At 36.8% G+C, this 26306-nt stretch overlaps 1 protein-coding gene across 1 annotated transcript in view; it reads left to right on the forward strand.

The window, feature by feature from the left end:
- The first annotated feature begins 3495 nt into the window (after positions 1–3495).
- AUH (AU RNA binding methylglutaconyl-CoA hydratase) overlaps positions 3496–26306 on the forward strand; it is a 32548-nt gene continuing 9737 nt past the window's right edge. The window contains exons 1-6 of the mRNA XM_015826413.1: positions 3496–3743; positions 8395–8462; positions 8545–8632; positions 13140–13226; positions 15112–15204; positions 16529–16585. Coding sequence (XP_015681899.1) covers positions 3545–3743; positions 8395–8462; positions 8545–8632; positions 13140–13226; positions 15112–15204; positions 16529–16585 — 592 coding nt within the window. The 5' untranslated portion in view covers positions 3496–3544. The remainder of the gene's footprint in view (positions 3744–8394; positions 8463–8544; positions 8633–13139; positions 13227–15111; positions 15205–16528; positions 16586–26306) is intronic.

Here is a 26306-nt window from a genome sequence, read left to right on the forward strand (position 1 = left end):
AGGGGAAAGAGATGGTATTTGAAAGGGGAATATGAACATATGCATGTACTTGTGGTTTCCGACTTGAGCATCTCTGTGGCTTTCAGGACTGAAAATATTGTCCACTTTTGCCATCGTCACTGAATTTGCAACCTCAATCTATAGGGTGTACTTAATTTTAATTGCTATGTTTATTTCTGGGATATTAATAAGACCAGCAACATTACGGTAAATACATTTTATTATCCAACAGTTGGGTATAAGTGTCAGAAAATTATTGTCAAAACCTAAACAAGTATTATTTCGCTTTATATAGAAAGTGTGTGCACAGGAACTTTCTGACTGTGGCGAGTTTAAAAGAGAAAAGAAAATATTCTAATTAACATGCGGAAGGACAATTTGAGGAAACAGTTGCCTTTGAAATATACTAAAAGGGCAGTGTGCCAAAGTGAGAATGCCATGGTGCTGCTTATTTATGAATGATTGATTACAATTAGGAGAATGTTAATGTCATAGCATTGTTTAAAAAAAAGGGAGGGGAGGAGGAAATGAAAATAAAAGAAACATTTAAAGAGATTAAAAACAGCATTGAGTGCTCTTCTAAAGGTAATAGCTGCACTAATTTTATATTTATATTGGGGCCCCAAGACAGGTGGCAGACTAGGTCTTCAGGGTCTTTCGGAAAGCCAGGAAATGGATGTGGATCTCCCCTTGAAGGGCATGATGTTTCAGAGGGCTGGAGCCGTAGCAGATAAAGTTCTTCTCTTGGATCTGCCAGCCAGTCTTCCTTGACTGATGGGATCAGTAGCATGCCCCTTCTGCTGGAGCAGGTAGGGTGCGCTAATCCCCTCAGGGTGAGATAGTTCCTCAGATAACCTGGACTTATGCCATGAAGGGCTTTAAAGATGATAACCAACACCTTAAATTGGAAACAAACTGACAATCAGTGCAGCTCACAGAATAACAGTGTAGCATGGGCCACCCTAGGGACCCTAAGAACTATTTGTGAGGCTGCATTCTGCTCAAGCTGTAGCTTCCAAATACTCTTCAAGGGTAGGCCTACGTAGAGCACATTGCAATAGAAGTAGTCCTTGACTTATAACAGTTCAGTGACTGTTCGAAGTTACAACGGCACTGAAGAAAGCGACTAATGACCATTTTTCACACAACTGTTGTAGCATCCCCATGGTCATGTGATCAAAATTCAGACGCTTGGCAATTGACTATATTTATGATGGTCACAGTATCCTGGGGTCATGGGATCACCTTTTGCAACTGGTTGACAAGCAAAGTCAATGGGGAAGCCAGATTCACTTAACAATCGTGTTACTAACTTAACTTCAGCGATTCATTTAACAACTCTGGCAAGAAAGCTCATAAAATGGAGCAAAGTTCACTTAACAATTGTAGCAACAGAAATTTTGGAGTCAATTGTGTTCGTAAAATTGAGGATTACTTGCATCCCAAACATTAAATAACCAGGGCTTGAGTACTGAGCACAGGGACTCCCAATCCGGAAAAGGGTGCAACTGGTGCACAACATGAAGTTGCACAAAGGCTCTCCTAGCCACAATTGCCGCCTCTCTGATTAGGAGTCGCAAGTCCAGAAGAAGCCCTGAATTGTGCACCAGGTCTATCTGGGGGCAGTGCAACCCGATCCAAAACCAAATGTTAAAGTCCAGATCTCGAACTCCACATATCCAAAGCCCCTTAGTTTTACCAGGATTCAGCCAAAGTTAAATAGCAGAACAGAAATGCATGGAACAGCATTTCTCCTGAAATGTGTGCCTGCTTTTTGAAAGATGTTAAAAATTTGGTATTTTAATCCGGCATTGAGTTGAAAGTGGCACATATTTTTGTAAGCTGTTTTGGTTACACTTTTATACTTTAGCCTATTGTGTGATCTTTGCTGATTTACTACTGTTTATTGATCATGCACACTGCCGTGAGTTATGTGCCAGCAGAGTGGGCTTTATAAGTGATTAAACAAATAAGATGGCCCATGCCTACCTGGGGTACAGTACCTATTTTGGTAAAATAGTTCTGCTTACATTTATGCATTTTTTTTTTTGTTTTAGGTATAGAGTCTGATTCAAATGGGAGACTTTCTAAATCTAAATTAGAAATAAAGAAATGGGGTGTATTTAAGAAAGCAACTGGCAACCACTGTATCTCCTTCCACACAGGATGATATGGCATGTCTATAGTGTCACTTAACGTAATAGAGCCTGACCATTAGTTACAAGCAGAGACAGCCATTAAGTAAGACAGCCTCAACAACTTCCTGATGCAGTTGTTAAATGAAAGTGCTAGTATTGAGCACATGGTGCCTTAGGGATGGGGGAGGCCCTGGGAGGCCACATACAGAGATACCCCGGGCTCGGGTACTCAGCCCTTGGGCTCCTCACGATCCATGGGCCTGTTTCTTCACATTTAACTGTATTATTTGTTTATGGAATAAATATGCAATGTTTTAACTCAGGGGTCTTCAAACTTGGCCGGTTTTAACTGGTCTGCAAAGACTGCAGAAATGCAGATTGGAAGAGTGCTATAAGAAGGTAGCAAGAACAAATGTAAAAACTACATTACTATTTGCTTAAGCACTCTGAGAAGGTCCTTGGCAGAATTTTTATTGAAAAAAACCACAATAAAATTTGGAAATGGGGGGGGGAACTTCATGCTGAGCTAGGGTACACAGATCAGTTTTGCTTTTTAGCAAGCCATTGGGAAATATATGCACACAAGAAAAAAAGTTTATGTGCATTTGCTGATTTAATCAAAACATACAATAGGCTTGCATCGTGGAATTTTTGCATGAATATAAAGACTGCTGAATTATATCGCTGAACTGCTCTATTATGTTGCCGAATATAAAGAAACATACAAAGCATATATTCCACGACACCATTCGCGTTTTTCGTCACCATTAAATGAATTTAATATCAAATTAAAGCATTTTAAAATTTTAATTCCATTTTAAAGAATAAGTAACAATGTTTTATTAATTCTATACTGAAACTAAAAAATAAAATCGGTGAAAATCCCGATGATTATTGATCTTACTTATATCAGCACCACAGCCCCCCTAAAAGAGTCGACGCACAAAACAGTAAAAGTCACACCTCCATTTAAGAATGAAGGAAAACGCTATTCTTTTCGTTGGGAAATATTTCGATCCTCCTTTTCCATCTGGTGGGAAGCCTTTTAAGGTAACAGGAAAAGTTGACTTGTAACTTGGCAATACGTAAGGCACATAAGGTTTGGGTCATTCTTTAGTCCTCAGGGAAGGGCGAAGGGATAAAAGCCAGGTCTGGGGAGACTCAATCCTGCCCGAGGGGCAAGAGGATCGCTTTCCGTTCATTGGCTGGAGACTCGATCGACTAAAACCGGCCACTGGAGAGAGTTGGACTCCAAGCGCTCGGAGAGTCACGTGCCGCTCCAGGCCCCTTTGCAAGGCTGGGCCCGCTCATCTGGCCGGCCGCGCGAAAGTGGCGGTCACGTGACCGCGCTGGAGACGGGCTCGGGGTGCCGCCGGGCTCGGCGTGCGTGCTCTCGGACAGGCAACATGGCGGCTACCGCGGCAGCCCGGGTAGCTCTTAGGCTCTTTCACCATCGAGGGGGTTTAGCCCCGGCCTCGTCCTCCCTGGGCCGCCTGAGCCCGAGGAGCTGTTCGGGCCTGCTCGCGGCCGTCAGAAGATACAGTTCCGAAGCCAAAGGACTGGAGGAGGAACTGCGGGTTCGATATTTGGACGATGAGCATAAAGGTAACGGCAATAGCCGGCGTGGAAGGCGCGGGGTCTTTTTTTTTTTTTTTTTAACCTGTCGGTCGGCCCGCAACCTGAAACTCCATTTCCCAGCTCCAAAGCCATCTGCCCCTCCCTTCCCCCCCAGTTCTGCCCAGCAGGTAAGGCTTGGATGTCCCTTTTTGCTTGTCAGCAGCGGAGACTCGTCTAAGAGACGCGTCCATCTCCAATTAACTGTCCGAAATGATGAAGCTGCCTGACCCTTTAAATTCTCCCGTTGGTGGGGGCGGGTCGCGCGAGCTGCCTGAATCATAAAGCGCATGCGCAGCTCGTTCTCGACTGCCCTGATGTTGCCTGTTAACAGCCGCTGGTTGGGGAAAGCCTTTAAGCTAGTTTAGGAGATTGGGGAATACGGGGGATGGGTGCGTAGGTTGTAAGATCAGGATGTCCGATGTGCAGACTTTGAAAGCCCTGTGTTTTATTTGAAGGTGGCATGTCTTCTAGCTGTTCATATTTCTAAAAAAATACAGTCTATAATTCTTATTTGAATTCTTATGTTCTGCGTATTTGAGAATGCAGAACGTCTTGGAAAAATATGCACAGATAAATACTCAAATCATCTTGAAATCTGAAATTTATAAATATATCAAGAATTTCTGCCCAGTCCTTAAACTAAAAGCACAATAAAGTCTATGTATTTTAAATTGAGTTGATTGGACGCACTGATACAGATATACTGATTTCTGTAGTGATGTACAGATTATCTTTTGAATATCTAATACTTTTGAATTTTACAATATATTCAGAGATCAATATAAATGATTATTTTAGATACGTGAAATGAGAAAAGTGCACTTCGAGAGGAAAAGCATTAAAATCATGCTTTGTGAGAAAATTCATCTCTAATTTTATGTTTGCTTTAATTCACTTTTCCTGCCTTTTTAATAAACGTGGAAGATTGGGACATGAAACACATCTAGTCTGATTTCTAGTGTATTATTTATAGTGAATAGAGAGTTCTAGATTAAATTTTCAACTAGTCATGCAGCTGTTGAGAGGCTGAGGTGCATAAAGTATGATTTTCTTCTAAGGGATGTTGACTTTCTTAAGCATTTTGAGTATAATTTATTTCATAAGTATATAACAAATCTGCAATTGTATTTTTGTCTGAAGAACTATTGGTTTGTAATTTTGCTTTTTTGCCATTTCGTATTGTTTTTCTTTTATATTTTTGGAAAGTAGTTTTATAGTACAGGTAGTCCTCGACTTACAAGAGTTCATTTAGCGACTGTTTGAAGTTATAATAGCACTGCAAAAGTGACTTGTAACTGGCTTTCACATTTAACAACCATTTCAGCATTCTCAATTCCCCATGGTCACATGATCAAAGTTCTGACTCTTGGCAACTCATATTTATGATGTTTGCAGTGTCCTAGGGTCATGTGATCATCTTTTGTAACCTTTTGACAAGAAAAATCAATGGGAAAGCCAGATTCACTTAACAGCTGTGTTACTAACTTAACCATTGTAGTGATTCATTTAATGACTGTGGCAAGAAATTCACTTAGCTGTGAGGCAAAACTCATTTAGCAAATATCTCACTTAGCAACATAAATTTTGGGCTCAATTTTGGTCATGTCGAGGACTACTTGTATAGTGGTTGATCTTAAGTATTTACTCCTTTAGAACTTGTATTTTATTACTCTGTTATTTCTAATTTATTTTACTTTCCTTGTTATTTTGATAAGATATTTTTATACAGTTTTTATATAATTCGGTCACATAATCATATGCTGTTTTGGTTAGAGACATAATAATGTTCTGTTCTGAACTATTTAGACAGTCACTATATGACATATGCCTATTATATTTTATTTATTTGGTAAATAAATAGCTGCTCAACTCACATACATGACTCTGATATACGTTAAAAACAAGACACAGTAGAACCCCCCCCATAAACAACAACAAAACTTATTTCAAAACTGTAAAAGCAATAAAAATTATATAAAACCAAACCATAATCTGCATTGGTCCCCTAATCCATTTCATTATGATTTGGGCATGTAAAAAGAAATAAAACTAAAGGTCTCATTTAGTCTGTCGTTACTTGACAATGGTTATGCTGCAAACGTGATATGACCCCAAAGGGAAAAATGGAGCAATAATGTAGGTATAAATAAATAAATAAATAAAATAATTAAATAAATAAAATAATTAAATAAACAATATAAATATAAATTAAGATTCAATATGTTAAAACAAATTTTGTGTTTTAGAGGGAACCTGTTTTCTCTAGTTTCAGAAGGAGAAGGTACATTCTCAAATATACATTTGCGATAAACTCTGTGCATTAAAAAAAGGTCTGAAAATTGCCTACTTTTTGTTGATCGGACTTTGGAAAATATAAAAAGCGAACTAATTTAACAAGTAAACAGATTTGTTCCAAAATATTCCTCAAACTGAATTTAATTGACATTTGTCAGTTTCAAGTAAAAAATTTACACAGTAGTATGAACTTAACAGTTTTGCTTTTGAAATCCTAACTCTTAACTTTATAGAAAGAATAATATTTCAAAAGAGAAAGATGTCAGTTGTTTGGAAATAGACATTCTTCTTTGTCGCCATCAATTATTGACAGTGAATGCTCTATGCCTAATTGCTATATAGGGGCACTTGGTAGGACATTTTAGGGAGGAAAGGCAAATCCACTATAACACAATTCTCAAAAAACTATATGATATAGACTCCCATTCATTAGATGTATCAGTTACACACATCTGCCCTTTAACATTACTCCTTACAACTCTTCTCTGTAAGAATGTCCATTTTAGTAACATAATAAATGGAGCTCTGGTAGCGCAGTGACTAAAATGCAGTATTGCAGGCTAACTCTGCCTACACTCTGCAGTTTGATCCTGACTGGCTCAAGGTTGACTCATCCTTCCATCCTTCCAAGGTCATTAAAATGAGGACTCAGATTGTTGGGGGCAATAGGCTAACTCTGTAAACCCCTCACAGAGTGCTGTAAAGCACTATGAAGCACTATATAAGTCTATGTGCAAATGGTATTGCTAACTCTGCCCACAGCCAGAAGCTTGATCCTGACTGGCTTAAAGTTGACTCGGCCTTCCATCCTTCCAAGATTGGTAAAATAAGGATCCAGATTATTGGGGGCAGTATGCTGATATTTGTAAAACACTCAAAAAGTACTGTAAAGCACTATGGAGTGGTATATAAATCCAAGTACTATTGCTATAATGGAATTATGCTTATGTAAAGCTAGGTCATAGAAGTATTTTTAATGTTATCAACACATTTACAGCCTTTATTATAAATACTATAATATGTATGTAGTCCTTGAGTTAAGAATATAATAGAACCTGCCCATTCCATTTGTAACTCGAGAATTCGTAGGAGTGAATCTCGTATCTTGAACATGATTCACTCCCAGCTTTTGCCCATGCATTCGCTAATTTAATGCATGGGCGAATGCACGGCTCGTTAAATTAACATGAGTATCTCACAGGGCGAGGAAGGCCATGGGGGGCCTAGTGATGGAACAGGCCACCAGCTTCAGACCACCCAAGTCCCCCCACTGAGATACTTCATGCTTCTGCCCCTGGGGTCCAATAGTTGCTCTCCCCCCCCCCAATCCTGCCATACTGGGTCATTTACCTTGTGAAGGTCTGTCTCCTCTCCAGCCTCTCTGTTTTTTTCTCTGCTCCCAGCAAGAGCAGAGGGAGGCCTCGGAGGCCCAGAACAGGCCTCTGGAAGCACATGGCTGCAGCCCACAGACTCCGTTCTGGGCCTCCAAAAGCATGGGGCTACCGCCCATGGCCTCCAGAGGCCTACGGAAGCACCCCTGGCCTCCTTTCTGGGTGGCAGCAGCCTGGAAAAGGTCTTTCTGATGCCCGGATCAGGTCTCCGGAGGCACGCAGAAGCCTCCCCCAGTTTCTGTTCCGTTCTCTGTTGCAGAGAACAGAGGCCTAAACTACCGTGAAATCACATGAGATCAGTAGCATGAGACTCGCACCACTGATCTTGCGTGATCTTGCATTACTTTAGTCCTCCATTCTTTGCGAAAGCACCGAAGGCCTGAGCAGCCAAGAAAGCAAAGAATCTCTCGATCTTCACAACGTGAGTATCCATAGGCCTAGTGCCTAGGGAGACCCGGGGTGGCAGGGGGGAGGCTGGGAATAGCCAGGATGAATGTTGCAGGGCCACTGCAGTTGTTCGTAAGAGTGAACGACTGCTGTGATACGGCAACATTCGTAAATTTGGGACTTTTTTATAAACACTAGGGGGCATTTATTGCATAACTTAGAATGTTCACTAAAGGAATGCTCGTAACTTGGGGATTACCTGAACTGTATATGTTTTATAATACCCCAAATTATTTAGTATAGCAGTTTTTCAAATAAGAAATATATTAAAATGTATTTATCAACTAAGTATTAATTGTGTATTTTCATGCAGTAATTATGATAGCTATTTTAGGAGGTAAGAGACGTAGGTGCATATCACCTAAATTTTCAGATAAATGCCCAGCAATAATTATTCACATAAATTCCTGCATTTTCCCCAAAAGACAAAGACGTCTTAAAAATATAGCATTAAATGTTTTAGAATGCTTAACTGAGTCTTGTAATTTTTTTTGTCCTGCATACAGGAATTGTTGTACTTGGAATAAACAGAGCACCTGCAAAAAATGCACTTAATAAAAATCTTATTAAAATGGTAAGTAAATGAACCTTTAGCTAATTATTAATGTGGAAAACTGAAAATTAGTGTTGATACTGTCCACACCTTTTCTCTGTAGATATCAAAAGTTATGGACGCTTTGAAAACAGACAAAAAAGTACGGACAGTTATATTCCGAAGTGAAGTTCCTGGGGTATTTTGTGCTGGTATGCAAACTTAATTTTTATTATCCATCTGGAAATCCATAATCTATTATACTCAGCAGAAATAACTCAGAATCCTTTATTTGGGAACTAAATATAGATAAGTTCTATGTCTAAGTAACATTTGCTATGCCCTTAAAAAAAAAAGTTCCATAATATATAATGAGATATGTAGACTGGAGAGCTTTCCTGACTTTGCGTGTGTGTGTATGTGTGTTTAAATATCTATATCTGTGCAGGTAGTCCTCAGATGATGACCATTTGTTCAGCAATTACAAGTTACAACAACGCTGAATGAGGAAGACTTAAGATATATCCTCGGAATTAAGCCCTTGCCATGTCCCTGAAGTCATGTGATCCATATGCTTGCACCTGGCTTGTGATTATGACCTCTCAGTGAGCCACAGTCACACGATTGCAATGTCCAGCATTCCCCGATCGCTTCCTAAAAGCAAAGTCAGTGGGGAAGCTGGCAGGAAATTGCAATCATGTGAGGTCCTGACTTAATGACCCAATGCTTTATATAGCCTCTCATCACATTCATGATTCTGGATGGCTTATATTTAAAACATAAACATTTAAAATTGCCATTCTTTTAAGGACAGCAAATATTACTTCCATAATTGTCATTGTTAAATGAGGCAATCATGTGACTTCACATTTTATGACAGTGATAGAGGTCCCAATCTCAATTGCCATCGTGATCCATGGACTGCCTTTATCTGTTTTGAACTGAAGCCTCTAAATATTCCTCAGTAGGAATTAATTAGGGCCTGAGCATAGAAACCTCCTGATCTAGGATTGGGCGCGACTGGAACACAAATGAAAGCTGCACAAAGACCCTTCTAGCTACAACACTCACCTCTTCAAGCAACAGTTGTGACTCCAGAAGATATGCCCCTCCCCCAATTGCATATCTGATCTGCCTGGGGAAGTGCAGCCACGTATAACTTAGAGATCAGTAGCTCTAATAGACCATGACAATCCAATATAGTATCTGAAATTAAGCATTGAAACAAGATCTGTCAAAAAGGACAAATATGGTGAATTTTGTATCTGCATTGTCTAAAATTAGAAATATATTAGAAATATATTGTAGATTTCTAAAAATTGTTAGTTAAGGGTGTTTTATCTGACTCTTCAGCTGCATCTTTGGAGCATCTTATGATCAACAAGAAGCAACACTTTCAAACCAGTAAAGAAACTTAGGCAACCTGTGACTCACTGGATCACTGTTTCAGAGATATTTCCTTACTTAAACAGAGATACGGAATGACAATGGACAACAAAAACTCAGTGGGAGGAGGAGTGATTTTGAGTTTCTGTCAGCTTCCCCATTGAATTTCTTTGTAGGAAGCTGGCAATGAGCATTGGAAATCTCCTCTTCCCTTCCCTGTCCTGCCCTGCCCTTCCTCACAAAGAATTGTGTGATTGGCTAGGAAGCTGTTAGGGAAAGTTGGAAATGAAGATCACATGACTGTAACAGTGTGGTGGCATTACTGAAGCAGTAGTAACTGGCAGCGCTGAAGCATCCACAATTTCCCCAAATTTTCATTCCTTTGGGGAATAATGGGTCCCCGCATTCTGCAAGTTAGTCATTTTAGATATCTTCGTTTTAAAAGATTACAGACAGAAGAGTTGTAATAGTATATGGGTGCAATAAAGAGCTACAGAAGAGGGTTAGCTTCCTCTCTTACTAATCATTTTACAGTGTTAGATTTATATTGAAGAAAGATTTTTGAAGTAGAGGATCTAGTTTATAGCAGCCAGTACTGTTTACTCCTCATATTGGGAATATCTACTCAGTTCATTATTTTATGTTGCTACCATGGTATGACATCTTCTCTCACTTTTTAAAGTTTCAAAATTTAACTTGAGCCTTATGCTCAGATAATTCAGTATTATTTAAAGTACAGTGTTACAGTAATTGCATATTCATGCAGCTCATCATTATTAATTTTTATCCATTTTAGCTAAATAGCAATTGTAAAGGCAGTACATATTTTATTGTAAGTGTAACTAATGGCCAAGGCAATAGTTTTGAAGAGACTCTTATTTCTGTTGCCATAATTTTAGCAGAGGACTGCTGAGTTGTGTAGGCTGAGAATAACCAGAACATATCATAACATTATTTTCTCTTCTGATGCCACTGACTTAGTGCTTTGTCAGTTGTTTAAATTTTCTGATACTTTAGCTTTGATTGCTAGATATCTAGATAAGAATATAAAAAAGGTATATACTCTGCTATTGTTGCTATTAATTAGAGGCAGAAATTACATAGCTATTTGTAAAATTATTCTGAAATTGATTTTGTAAGAAAACGTGTGAATTTCAGAGAATAATTTCTTTAGATTATGTAAACCAGGGGTGTCAAACTCAATTTCATTGAGGGCTGCATCAGCATTGCGGTTGCCCTTGGGGGGCCAGGTGGGTATGGCCAGGGTGGGTGCAGCCTACTGGATGGGTGTGGATGGAGTGGGTATGGCCTACTGGATGGGAATGGCCAGCTCTACATCGTTCACATCAAGGGTGCCTGTTGGGGCCTGGGCAGGAATGGGACAAATCTGAGGGTCTCTGGCAGAAGGGGGTGGGACCAGGGCAAGCGCCAAGGCATGGTGCATTTCTTCATTCCTCACAAAGGGTGACACCTCCCAGTATGCACTCGGGGGGCAGGGCCAACGCGGCAGGGGCTGGTTCCTCGCTGTTTCTGGACGGCCTTGTGAAGCTAAGACGGAATGCATTTCAGCATAGATGGCCACCACAAAATTGTACATTGGCTCCCGGCCAGCCTGGGCCAGGGCCGCAGGGGCCGTTCCCTCACTGTTTCCAGGATGGCTTCGCGGGCCACATGAAACCACTTCACGGGCTGCATCTGGCCCCCGGGCCTTGTGTTTGACATGTCTGATGTAAACCTTATTTTATGTCTTAATAGAGCTGTTAGATATGATCATAAAACTGCAAACATTCAAACTGTTTGCAATAGTGGCATATATCTGTAGCTTGGGTGTAGGATGAGGGTAAAGGTTCTTTCTCTGAGCTTGTGGGTTGGTTTCCGAATGTTTCGTTACCACGCTAACATCTTCAGCGGCGTTTAGGTGATGTGCTGACACAGACATTCCCTAAACGCTGTTGAAGATGTTACCTAAGGCTGGTAACGTAACACTCAGAAACCAACCCACAAGCTCGGAGAACGAAGAACCTTCACCCTCATTCAAACGTTCTTCCATCTAATAATTCTTCTAATTATAATCTTTCCATAATTGTACTCCTCAATTTCAAATCCAGTGAAAATAAGTTAAATGAAGACTAATATAATAATCATTGAAATAGACAAGATAAATTGAATATTTTTCATTTCTTCAATTAGGGGAGCATATAAATTATATATCAGTATAAAATACTGTAGTAAGTCTTATGTCCTACTCCAAATGCCTGATATAAATCTGGTATCTCTGAAAATGTACAAGTGGCACTTTTTAATCTAGCTCTGACTCAGATTTTTTTTTTACTTATTTTTTTTTAATCTTGGCAGAAGTAAAAATGACTTGCATCATTAATTTTTGTCATCTTGGACTTTTAATATATGTGAGTGGGATAATTATATGAAATGTTTCAGTCACATTTAATTATGGATACACATGCATGTGGGCTACAATCATAAAACTTTTTATATAGCTTTTACATAGAAAACTTGTTTTTAATTTAAATTTAAATAACTGGCTGTAGAATTAGTAAATTTCTTCTCTTGTTACATTGACTGTATAAAGCAAAGCCTCTTAAGCACTCTAATGGAGTGCTTTGTCTCAGGAGAGATTTAAGCATGAAATTTGAAACAATTATTTTCTGGTGTTGGATAAAATGTATGACTTTTATAAATCATTTGTTGGATTTTTTAAGAAGACATTGTGTTCCTTATTTTCATTTTCCTTATTTTGTTTGTAAAATTATTCATTCTGTCATAACATTCAGAAGATAGGGTCCTGTTTACTGTATAACACCAAGAATTAGAGCTAGTTTTCAGAGTTATCATGAATAAACAAATCCCTTTTTACATTAACAGTTGCATCTGTAAATTATCTTGATTTGTTTTATTAACTTTCTCCTTTGTTTTGCCCTTTATGAAATAAGGACTGGTTTATTTCCATGTTTTCTATGAAATATACATATAAAACATGCAATGAAGTACGTTTTAAATACTTTGTAAATTGTATAATTTTTTTTACTTAATATCCAAATATTTGTAAAGAGGTGACTGAGTTTTCACATCTTGTCAAGAAATAGATTTACATTTACATTTGTTCCATGTTGCTTTTCCTGAAAGTATGAATGGATTATGCCATTTTGGTTTATTTCACTATATTGCCTAGCTCCCAGCATTCCTAGCCAGTGTGACCATTCATGAAAATGCTGAAGTTCAAGCATTTGAAGGATATTTAGGTTGGGGAAGATGGGTTGATTCAAATAGAAACTATGATGGTATTTAAATATGACCAGAAAATGTCATCTGCAGGTGCTGACCTTAAAGAAAGAGCTAAAATGCATGCTAATGAAGTAAGCTCTTTTGTCTCAAAGGCAAGATCCACTATTAATGAAATGGGTAAGTACAAGTCTCATTGAAATATTGCTGATAGCTAATCAATCATGAATAGTAGTAGTAAGTAAATTCTCAGTGATCAAAAAAGCCTGTTTAAATTTTCATAACTCTGTAATAAATTAAGACTAATTATCATCAACATGACAAAGATATATATAATATAATTGTCACTAAAGAATATTAATTTTCTTCTACCTTTTTCTGCTGTTAGATACACTCATATTGAATTGAGTATAAATAACCCCTCTAAATATATAGACAGTTAATTGAATTTATTTCAGTTGGCAAGTAAGTTAAACTCTCAAACAATTTCAGTAGGGTCAAAACAAAAAAAAATCAAAATGTTTCCTACAAAACTTTCATCAGACACTTCAACTGACTGTTAAAACAAATGTGTTCATTTCTGTTGATGATGAATTAAACTGGATTGAGGGAGATAGTCAGAAGGAGTAGAGCCCAAGGTATTTCTTTTTCAACAGTATCAGAATATTATACTAGTAAATAATTCAGAGAGCTTACAATTATTTTATAATTACATCTCAAACTGTCAGTTCTGTTTTTTATTTATTTTATTTATTTGTTAAATTTATTTGCCGCCTATCTCGCCATGGGGCTACTCTAGGCGGCTTACAGTAATAAAAAGAAAGAAAAATGAAAAGAGTGTAAACAGAAGTAAAATAATAGAACAGAAAAATAAACAATGAAAAAGGAAACAGTGAGAATATTACATCAATGTGATAAGCAAAAAGATGGATGGGTAGAGACCAGAGGGCAGGGGAGGATGGAGTCTGCCATCAATCTAGCAGCCACCTCTGTTCATGGATCTATCACTGAACATGCCAGTTGCTAGATATTCTTTTGTAGAGAGAGAAATTAAATTAGAAGGAATGTTTCCAAAAATTCATAAAACGTTTTTGATAATGTGGTTAAGAATTAATATTGTAGGTATGCTTGAATATGTATCTGTTGTTACCTAAAATTGGAATGGCTATTTTTTAAGTATTTCTTGTCCTTCAGTAATAATTTCCTGTTAGGATTGAGTCAGTTAACTTATATTGAAACAAGCAACTAAGTAAAATTTACATATTCACTGGTAGTATAGGTGTGTGAATGCTGGTGACAAGCAATGAATAGGGTTGTTATTTTCATGCCCTGCTTATGTGTTTTCCAGATCTCTATTAATAACACAATTTTCATCTGATCCTCTTCATCTTATAGCTCCTACTTAAACAAAAGGTGGAGTCTATAGTCTTGGCTGTTTGGAAATGGAGTGGAATATAAATTAAAGTAATAAAGTAAATAACTTCCATATGTGTTAGTTTCATGGATAGAACAACATACCGTATTTTCCGGCGTATAAGACGACTGGGCATATAAGACGACCCCCAACTTTCCCAGTTAAAATATAGAGTTTAGTGAGAGAGGGGGGGGAGAAAACTTGATGAGTAATATGCCAAACCACATGTGTAAAGGAATAAAATAGAATACCCGTATTTTCTGGCGTATAAGACGACTGGGCGTATAAGACGACCCCAGACTTTTGAGAAGATTTTCAGGGTTTAGAAAGTCGTCTTATACGCCAGAAAATACGGTATCTATTTTGATTTGCATATATACAAATCAGGAATTGCTGTTTTATCATAATTGCTCCTTATTACAATTAATTCTGGTATCTTGTTCTTTTTATTGCTGTTAATACCCCAAATATCTCTGTAGTCAGAATTTAGTTTGCAATTAATATTGGAAAGAAACAAAAAAATGCTATTAAAAAGAGTTGCCTTTAGACAAGATGGGTAGCGCATAAATTAATAAATAGAAATTTTGTAAAATTTTATCTTAGAAATATTGATAACTGGCTGAAATTATTTTTGTTAATTTTTCCTTTTAGCTAATCTTCCAGTACCAACTATAGCTGCAATAGATGGCATTGCATTAGGTGGTGGCCTAGAATTGGCTCTAGCCTGTGATATAAGAGTGGCAGGTAAGATTTAGTCCTATTTTTAAAATTAAAGCATTCTCTAAACTTTTTTAGTTCAAGTGTAGAGAAAATGATTTCTTAACGTTATTTTAATGCAATTTTGAACTGTGATAATTGTTATAATAGTTACATTAGTGTTAATATGAATCTTTCAATATTTGGATCCAGAGTAAATGTATTTAACTAATATAACAATTTTGTGATTTGTGTCATGAAAGGATTGTTGCTAATAAGTACAAAAGAGGATAAAGAAAAAGGAACAAGTTAATGAAGTGTTCATATTAAGACAATCATTTCCACTTTACAAGAGTAGGTGAAGGATTTTTAGCATGTTAGCTATCTTGGAAACATTCTCCAGCTAGGAATATTGGATGGCGGGCCAGAGATGGTTGCCCAAAACTGGAATGGATTCTTCACCTCTTGTCTCATTCAGATACAGAAAATTACAACATTAATAAAACCAATGTTGAAAAAAGGTAATCAACCTTTGTCTGTGCAGCGGTAGATCAGGCTTTTCAAGGCTTTTACCAAACAGTAAATCTAGGCAAGATAATTGTATGATGGATATTGTTCTGTAGCCTTGCTCTAAATGAGGAAGTTCACAGGAAGGGAGGATGAATTAAAACTTCCTGTAACTTCATGCTCCCTTTGGAAGCAGTGTTTTTAATATATTAATACATTTATATATTGCTTTTTTTCTTTGCATAAGCAACTATGTTGGTTTACAGCAATTAAAAAATAAAAATATAAACAATAACTTCAAAAGCAATAGCAATATATATGCCAATTAAAATATTTAATCATTGTACTGTTCAGTTTACTACAATTTGCCTAGTTCAGCTGGAGATCAATATATTGAAAAACTGATATATATAGAAGAGTATTTTAAATAGCTGTATATTGTATGTAGAACAATAGCTGTACAAAGAATTTTGTTTTCCTGGGTATGAAAACATTAGAAAATCATGACTCATACTGGCATTTTACTGAGAACAGAAATGAATCTTTGCAATGGGCACTATACAGGTTGATTTCCTACATCCTGCATGCTTTTTCTGAAAAATGAAGGGCTACAGAGCCTACTGAGAGAAAGTTTTTCCCCATACAACCTAAGGCACAGTGGGATTTGTTTTTGGTTACTTAGTAAACCATGGCTTAGTGCTGAAGTGAAACATAGCCATTGACATTCTGCTCTTTTCAATGCTTTCACTTTTATCCAAAACTGTTACAGTGAAGTTACAGGTTATTTTACTAAGTTCCTTTTATTTTCTCTAAGTAATTTGTAGGCTTTTCAAAAACCAACTTTTTTTTGTTTTTTGTTTTTTAGCTTCTTCTGCAAAAATGGGTTTAGTTGAAACGAAATTAGCGATCATTCCTGGTGCAGGTATGGATTTTTTTTCATAATTATGTAACTGTTCTTTATGAACTTTTTTGTTATTCTCCATCTCTTGTACGTTGTCCAGAGGCTGGTCAGTTTTGAACAACAATATTTTCATTCTGCATTCCAGGTCATGAATGTACTTAATATAGTCCTGCCTCCTATTTTCACCACAGCAATAACCCTGTGAGGTTGGTTGGGCTGAACCAAAGTGACTGACCCAAAATCACCCAATTGGTTTTTATTCCTAAGGGAGGTCTAGAACTCACAGTCTCCTGGTTTCTAGGGCCAGTATATTAACCACTTCATCAAATTGACTCTGAATACAGTTTTTCCATATCTATTATTTGGTAACTGTCATAATGTTGTGAGTGTCTTACCAATTTATGAGATCTAAAATGAGTAGTCATGGAGAATGGAAAATGAAGCCAGGTTGGGCTACCTACCTACTCTTAGACTGTATGGCATTTTGCCCTCTAGTACTATTGTACGAGCAACATGTGGATATGCATGCTGCCCATTTTAGCTTGTGAAGATTTTTAGCATGAGGGAACAACATAGAAATGCACCCCTTGGTAATTGGCCTGCTACTTAGTTTTCTTCAGTGCAGCAAAAGTCCCCAATTTATTCAAAGGGGAAGGAGAAGTTGCACTTCTTTAATTTTCTTCCTTTGTAACCCTTGACTTAAAACCACAATTGGGACCAGAATTTTCATTGCTAAGTAAGGCAGTTGGTAAGTGAGTCTTGCCCGATTTTATGACTTTTTTTTGTCACAGTTGCTAAGTGAATCATTGCAATTACTGTAAGTGAATTACACTGACCTTAAGCAAATCCAGCTTCCCCCATTGACTTGTCAGAAGCCAGCTGGAAAGATTGCAAAAGCTGATCACATGACCCCAGAATTGCTGCAACAGTTATAAATACACGCCAGTTGCCAAGTGCCTGAATTTTGATCATGTGACCGTAGCTATGCTGCTATGGTCATAAGTGCGAGGACTGGTCATAAGTTACTTATTTCAGTGCTGTTGTAACTTTGAACAGTCGCTAAAGAAATGGTTGTAAGTTGAGGACTACCTGTAGATACAGTTGCACTGGCCAGATGATGCTTAGATTTGGCTGATGAACATTGAAGATCCTATCTTAAGAACATAAGAGTTAGAAGAAAGGAGAAACAGACTTATTCTATATTGTTTTGTCTTGGCTTCATGAAGAAACTATAAATATGAACTATTTCCTACTTCAGTGAATAAGGTCTGAAATGGGGACATGAAGAGAAAAAAAATTCTGACTGTTTATCAACCATACATCACTTTTCTTCATGATAGGTAGCTGAATATTTTCTCTTTCAATATTTATTACATCTGTTTATCATTTGTCTAATGTTAAATATTTCAAAGCTTGATGAATGTGAATAATGTAAAAATAGCTGGTTTGTATAGTTATAATGCTAATCTGTACCTAAGCTAACAAAAGGAGAAGGGTTTGTACCAAAAAAAAGAGAAGACTGTTTTCACCAGGATGTCTATCAGTAACTTCATGGCAAAATGTTGGAATGAGGTTGCCATTTCATTCTCTAATAGATACTTTGTTTATGACATGTCTCTAGGGTGAACTGTGCAGGAATATACATCCCCAATGATAATAGCAAGCTGCACAAACTCCTTTATTACCACATGGTAAAAATTCATGAAGGTTCAGACTGGCCATTGAATTGCAAAACATAGTATGTGGTGATTTACAGTGGGGGGGGGAATTATTTGATCCCCTGCTGATTTTGTATGTTTGCCCACTGACAAAGAAATGATCAATCTATAATTTTAATGGTAGGTTTATTTTAACAACAAGAGGCAGAATAACAACAAAAAAATCCAGAAAAACGCATGTCAAAAAAGTTATAAATTGACTTGCATTTTAATGAGTGAAATACGTATTTGATCCCCTATCAATCAGCAAGATTTCTGGCTCCCAGGTGTCTTTTATACAGGTAAGGAGCTGAGATTAGGAGCACTCTCTTAAAGGGAGTGCTCCTAATCACAGCTTGTTACCTGTATAAAAGACAACTGTCCACAGAAGCAATCAATCAGATTCCAAATTCTCCATCATGGCCAAGACCAGAGAGCTGTCCAAGGATGTTAGGGACAAGATTATAGAACTACACAAGGTTGGAATGGGCTACAAGACTATCGCCAAGCAGCTTGGAGAGAAGGTGACAACAGTTGGTGTGATTATTCACAAAAGGAAGAGACACAAAATAACAGTCAATCTCCCTCGGTCTGGGGCTCCATGCAAGATCTCACCTCATGGAGTTTCAATGATCATGAAAACGGTGAGGAATCAGCCCAGAACTACACGGGAGGATCTTGTCAATGATCTCAAGGCAACTGGGACCATAGTCACCAAGAAAACAATTGGTAACACACTACGCCATGAAGGACTGAAATCCTGCAGCGCCCGCAAGGTCCTCCTGCTCAAGAAAGCACATGTACAGGCCCGTCTGAAGTTTGCCAATGAACATCTGAATGGTTCAGAGGAGAACTGGGTGAAAGTGTTGTGGTCAAGTGAGACCAAAATCGAGCTCTTTGGCATCAACTCAATTCACCGTGTTTGGAGGAGGAGAAATGCTGCTGATGACCCTAAGAACACCATCCCCATCGTCAAATGTGGAGGTGGAAACATTATGCTTTAGGGTTTTTTTTCTGCTAAGGGGACAGGACAACTTCACCGCATCAAAGGGACGATGGACAGGGCCATGTACCATCAAATCTTGGGTGAGAACCTCCTTCCCTCAGCCAGGGCATTGAAAATGGGTCGTGGATGGGTATTCCAGCATGGCAATGACCCAAAACACACAGCCAAGGAAACAAAGGAGTAGCTCAAGAAGAAGCACATTAAGGTCCTGGAGTGGCCTAGCCAGTCTCCAGACCTTAATTCCGTAGAAAATCTGTGGAGGGAGTTGAAGATTCTGCTTCCAGACCTCGGCCTGGAAACCTTAATGACCTGGAGAACATCTGCAAAGAGGAGTGGGACAAAATCCCTCCTGAGATGTGTGCAAAGCTGGTGGCCAACTACAGGAAATGTCTGACCTCTGTGATTGCCAACAAGGGTTTTGCCACCAAGTACTAAGTCATGTTTTGCAAAGGGGTCAGATACTTATTTCACTCATTAAAATGCAGATCAATTTATAACTTTTTTGAAATGTGTTTTTATGCATTTTCTGTTGTTATTCTATCTCTCACTGTTAAAATAAACCTACCATTAAAACTATAGATAGATCATTTCTTTGTCAGTGGGCAAACAGCAGGGGATCAAATAATCCCCCCCCCCACTGTAGCACTGTATCTTTTTTGGAGCTGTGAACTTAAGAGGATTGACATGTTTCTTGAATGATACAAAGAGGCACTTACAAAATCAAAGGATTTTTATATACAGAATTTAAGTAATTATTGTAAATCTGGCTCTGACTATTTGAGTTCATCATTAATTTGAAGTCTTGATGTTGTAATCAAATTATTTCTCATCATTACTAGTTTGTATGAAAACTTACTTTTATTTGCTTTTTGTATTATTTGAAAATGTTTGTTTTATGCTTACAAAAATAAATACCCTCAAGAGAAACGGTAATTATATTATAGTATAGAAAGCAGATGTTTGAACAGCCAATCTTATTTTCAAATAATTACACAATGTATCTCAAATGCAAATAGAGGTGAATTAATTCTGTGTCTATAAATTAAGAAGAATAGTGTGGCTTGTATGTGTTTCCTGTTTGCTGTCCCAAAATAGAATTTGATTCACATGAATTTCATTGTAACTGATTTAATAAATCTAGCAGTAGTTCCTCAAATGTTCTATTATCTGGTTTTTTTTAAAGCTCTTGGCATTATATAGCATGTTAAAATACTTTTCTAAGACGTATCGATAAACTCCCTAGAATTCTTAGTTGTACTTGGAATAAGTAATATAATATCAGGTGATTTTAATTACCAGTCTTGCTGGTTCAGGGTATTAGCTTATTTGAGTGGAATTTGGTAAATATGAGAAACAGAATCTGTTTATATTATCCTTTCTATACCCCGGCAAAACTGACCAAAACCCTTACCCCAAGTTTTGGTGCAGATCAGTAGTGTTAGAGAAGGGGAGGAAGTGGGTGGTAAACACCAATTGATGATGTTTAGTAAACCTAAGCAATATTGGTGGATTCTTGATTTTGAAGCTTTTAATATATGTATTAGTGCAACTGAAAAATACAGCTATTGAGTGAAAGCCTTCAAAGTACAACAACATAAATCAACACCAACATCAACATACTTTGAGTTACAGCTGAGTTAGCATAACCATGCATTTAAAACATAGATTTTCTTTAGTCATTATAGAACATGAAGCATGTATTCGGAAGAACAGATTTTGTAGAGGTGATGATTATCCATTTTGCAGGTCAATTCTTGACAGCTCATATAACAGGAAAAATTATCTACCCTTTCTCTGTTGTTTTTTCTGCAGGCCACAGTGCATCACACTTTATGTTTTGTATTGTGGTATATTTTAATTTAAATATGTGGTTTTGTTGATGCTACTGTTACTTTAGTTTATACATAAGACACAAAATATAGTATTGTGGACTCAGGTAGTCCTTGACTTAAAACCACAATGGAACCTGTGATAATCTTCCTTAACTTTTTATTCTGAACAATAACCTAGTACTGCAAAGTAGCAGTGTTCTCAGCAAACCAGTATGATGCCAAAATGACAATACATGCACAATGATGTCATCACATAAATGCTACCTACCTGCTTTGGAGAGAGAGTGTGGAGGATTGTTCTGAATTACAGAAAATCAATGTATACATTTTACATTTGGTTTGAATGATGCAAACTTAGGTTATTAGTTTTTAGCAAGAAAGCTTTCACAGAATATTCTGTTTCTGAAATTGACCACTTTATGAATTCTCTATATTCTGGAAGTGATCTGAATTTGAAATAAGCTGTTTAGGCGTCAGGATGACCCATTGTATGGTTGGAATGGTAGCTTGGGGCCAGAACACTTCCAGAATACTTGTTAGTTCCAGAATTAGAATATTAAACCACAAAATGTTTGGTACATCCCTAATTTCCTGTATGGTAAATTGGATGATGATTGCTGAGGGTTTTTAATGTCTTACAATATTGTCCTAAAAATAGAAAATTAGAAAATTCTACAAGGGAAATGGTATGACTTTGATTTTGAAGCCTAAACAGTTGCCTCTTTTTAGTTTCCTCCAACTACGTGAACAAAATTGCTGATATAAATAGCAAGTGATGCATACACAAACTTTCACAGTTTGCTTTAACAACTGGGACATAATATTACTTTAACAATATGCTTTGTAAAATGCAGAAGTCACCCTCCTCCCTCTCAGCTGTACTTCGGATAATAGGGAGAAAACTTGGACAAAAATATAAATTCACTTGAAATTCCTGAGAGCCACTGTACATTTTGTTGGGCTAGAAAGAGCTATATGAATGTGAGATGTTTTCCTATTTATATGAGAAGCAATAGTGAGGTTGAAATTAATAGTGAAACTTTAGTTAAACTATAAATGGATGAGAAAGTAGATTTATGAATCTGGATACTGGTATATCTGGGATCTATATGGAAACCTTAAAACTATGATAGCTCAAGCTCTTAAATTTTATAAAGATTTGGAAATACTGAACTTATTTTTATATCACATGGAATCAGAATTAAGGCCTTAGAAGAAAAGGAAAAAATATCATAAATACATTACATTCATTAAATATCACATACTTAAAATACATAGACAACTTATCTGAAATAACTTTTAAAAATTAATTTGCTTTTGGACATGCAGACCAGTTGATCTCTTTGTTAATTTTACATACAAGAATGTAGTTAGGACTTCTTCTCGTTGCTAGCTGATTCTAGCTGTGGAAATGAAATAAGTAGGAAGTAAAATAATGATTTAACCAGTTCTTCCTTTGCAAATGCTAAATTTAAAGAGGAAAATGGTTTGGCATGTCTGTTGACAGGAAACAAGAAACTTAATTATTTTTACATCCAGCAACCTACTGTCTTTCTTTTGGGAGAAAATATTTTAAAATGTACCCATTCTGTCATGTGGAGTTCTTACAACTTTTGCATTTATCTGGTTTGTAACAAACTTGTCCCCCCCCCCCCCCCATTTCAACAGTTGTTGCTCCTGTAAGAATACAGAAGCTTCCTTTTCTACATTTTTATATCTAGAGTCAGAGATGTGAGGAGTTTTAAGCCAGAGCCTATCGTAGATTTATAATAAAGGGCTTTTTTGCCCAATTTTAATATTAGTATAGTAACATTTGTATTTTTGTTATTATATTTTTGAATTATATTTAATTTCTTTTAGTTTAGATCTACAATCATTATTTAAATGCTTCCTCTTTATGTATCTACTACTTTTTAAGCTTCCACAGAACAAGATGTCTGCCATGTTGGGAAATGGATCTTGAGAAATATTTTGCCTACATGAAGGCATGGACCTAAAGTAATCAACTAGAATATAATTGGGCTCAGATTTAAAAAGGGAATGGGTGGGGAAATTGGTAAAGCAGGAAATTTTTACAGCGAGATACTATGTTGCAGGAAATAATTCTACCAAGTGAACTACTTTTCTTGAGGCCTAGAAATTGGATTGGACAAACCTGTATTACTATATGGATAGTTATTATGCTTAATAGCAATTCCAAAAGTGATGTACAATAAAAGCTTTGTGACAGTGAATGATGCTTTATTTTCTTATTAGAAAAGATCTATTAATAACACTATTGTTCTGATTGACTTTTATGGCCTCAAGAATAACTATTTGAAATATTACAAAGATGGTTTCCTAAACCTTATTACATTCTGTCAACTCATTGTGATTTTAATTTAATTCAGAATTCTCAGCTACACCAGGAATTCTACAAATGATCCTGTTACCTATTCCCACAGTTTGAAAGTATTCCAAGCATGCACACTTGTTTGGTGTATTTGAAAACTAAAAATTAAATGCACATAACAACATTTTAACCAGATTTCTTTTTAAATTATCCTGCTCTGAGTGATTCATTTTTATGTAGCACTTAATAGGATTCATTTCAATTGCAGGCCATGTTTCAGTGACTCATTTTGAAATTTAAAAAAAATGATAAATCAACCAATTTCAGATCTATCTGAATATTTCTGTTATAGATTTTTCTTTCTTGGAACATAAAATAAATAACAATGGTTTCTTTTTCCTACAAAGATGTTAGCCCTTTGGGACACTTTTATATAAATAAAAAAGAGCATAAAAGAGCAAAAAGAGACTTAGACATTTTTAATTGTAGGCAGCTGGAAAATATGGTTGAAGACTCACATGTTGTTTATGCTAGAAACCCCACAGATAAATCATATCAAATATTTATACTATCTAAATTGGCTACTACTTTGAGAACAGTTTTTTGATATGCATTAATTAGAATTTTTAGGAATTGGGTGAGAAAACAGGAAAGCTTTTTTTGGTTCCTTTGAATCATCTGTAATAGATGATTTCAATATCAAGGTTATTTGTGCAGTGCTGATTATAGATTATTGGCACTGTAATATTTAGGTAACCTAGACCATTAAAGATGAAAAAAGAAAGTATTATATCAGTATTAATTATGATTTAAAATGTGTTAATAAGAGGATAATTTAGCTTTTACATCCAAAGCTGAATATAACAATAAAAAGTAGCTGTACATTACATTAAAATATTTGTTATACAGTAAAGGTTTCTGTCTTAAGCTGATTACTTAATATTAAGGTCTCCACTGTAATATTATTTACTATTGATTCATGTTGAGGAAAAAAAGTCAAATAGGCACAACAACTAAAAAGAAAAAAAACCAAGGATATTTGGTTTCTGACTTCACCCTTTTTTGTGCTTCTGCTAATTTACAATATTCATAAACATTTAGGTTCACAGAGAAGCCAAACTGTAAATGTTTATATTTGCCATGCTGCATGATATCTTGTAATTATTCTTGCTTACATTTAGTTAAAGTTCTGTTGTGAATATATATTGTTAATTTTGCCATTACTGCATATTTTCCAAACTTACCGTTAGTTCCCAATTAAATATTGTTGGGATTATATCTTCTTCCACTGTGGGGCAAAATTTATTCTTCCTGCCGTAAGCATGTATTTCAGTAAATTATGATGTTTCTTGTTGGTATCAAGACAGTTTTGACTGCTGGTGACTGCCTGAATTAGTCTTTACAGTTTTCCTGGCAAGAATTTCAGAACTGATTTGTCATTGTGTTTTTTCTAGGACTTAGAGGGAATAACTAGGCCAAAATGACTCAGCTGGCTTTGTGCTTAAAATGGTACTAGAAGAGTGATCCCCAACTGTTCCAGCTTTGTGCCCAGCGGGGGGGGGGGAAAGAGGGAATAGTTACACGCAAATAAACAGCTCCATTTGCGTGAGCAGTGGGCATACGCGCCCGCCGCCCGCACAAATGGAACTTCACGCATGTGCACCAGCCCACCACTCACATGGAGCTGCACATGCACATGTGCTCACCCACCACTACCGCAGCCCAGTTCTGGGGGTTGGGGACCCCTGGATTAGAACTCACTGTCTCCCAGTTTCTAGTTGCTTGCCTACACCAAACTGGCTGTCATACTGACTGCAATACAATTATCCATAATTACATTAATCAAGAACATCTCACATCCTTGTCTTATTCCCTTCTCAATATTGAAATCATTTGCTAAACATTCTACTTATTTTCATACATATCTTACTTTTAAATACACTGCTTTTACCACGTAAAGCAGCCATCCTTCAATATTTAAGCAAAACATTCCGTAATTCAAACTTTCAACTTCATCATATGCCTTATTGAAATCATTAGAGATACATAAAATTTCTCATATTCAATTTATCCTGTATGAGAGTACACTTCTATGGCTCCCAGATATTTTGTTGCAGACAAGAAAATGTTGGTTTATAGCAGGGGTGTCAAACTGCCGGCCCACGGGCCAGATGCATCATAGCGAAACCTCACCCACCCCATTGCCGGCAGTAGAAAAAAAGTTGCGATAGGTTGCAACACGTCACGTGACGTTGCAAGTTTGACACCCCTGGTTTATAGAGTAGTCTGTAAGAATGTACATCTAAGCTTGCACAAAATAGTAAACTTTGTTGGGTAAAACTGGGCTTTGATTATGATTATTGCATATTAGCCAAAATATGCCAATAGTAATATTATTAATTTACTTATTTAAATGTATTATAGCCACCCACTCCCATAGATTCTCTACCTCTTACAAGTACACATTAATAAAAACAGTTAAAAGTATATAACCCCACAAGCAGCCCAGACTGAAACAATCAAATCATAACAAATAAAACCAAAATACATCAACTCAGAAACACACAGACCTAAGACCAAAACCAGTTCTGAAATATTTTTCAGAAACATAAAGTGCTTTCTGTATCTCCGTTGGGAGGGGGGAGGGATTGGTATTCTAGAGCAGGGCTTTTCAACCTTTTCACAGATTGTATCACTTTTAGGACATGATAATATTCGAGTACCACCAGTGCTTAGCAAGGTGTCAAAAACTTGATGACTAAAAAAGGGGGGGGGATTTGGGGTTGAGGTTCAATGTTAATGCTTCCTTCTACCGCAACAGAGGAAGTTGGAAATCAATGCCTTTTCTTTTTCCCTTCTCCCCTCACTTTTTTCC

The sequence above is a fragment of the Protobothrops mucrosquamatus genome, unplaced genomic scaffold, assembly GCF_001527695.2.
Source record: "Protobothrops mucrosquamatus isolate PMUCROS unplaced genomic scaffold, P.Mucros_1.0 scaffold3119, whole genome shotgun sequence".
In the NCBI taxonomy this organism is placed as follows: Eukaryota; Metazoa; Chordata; class Lepidosauria; order Squamata; family Viperidae; genus Protobothrops; species Protobothrops mucrosquamatus.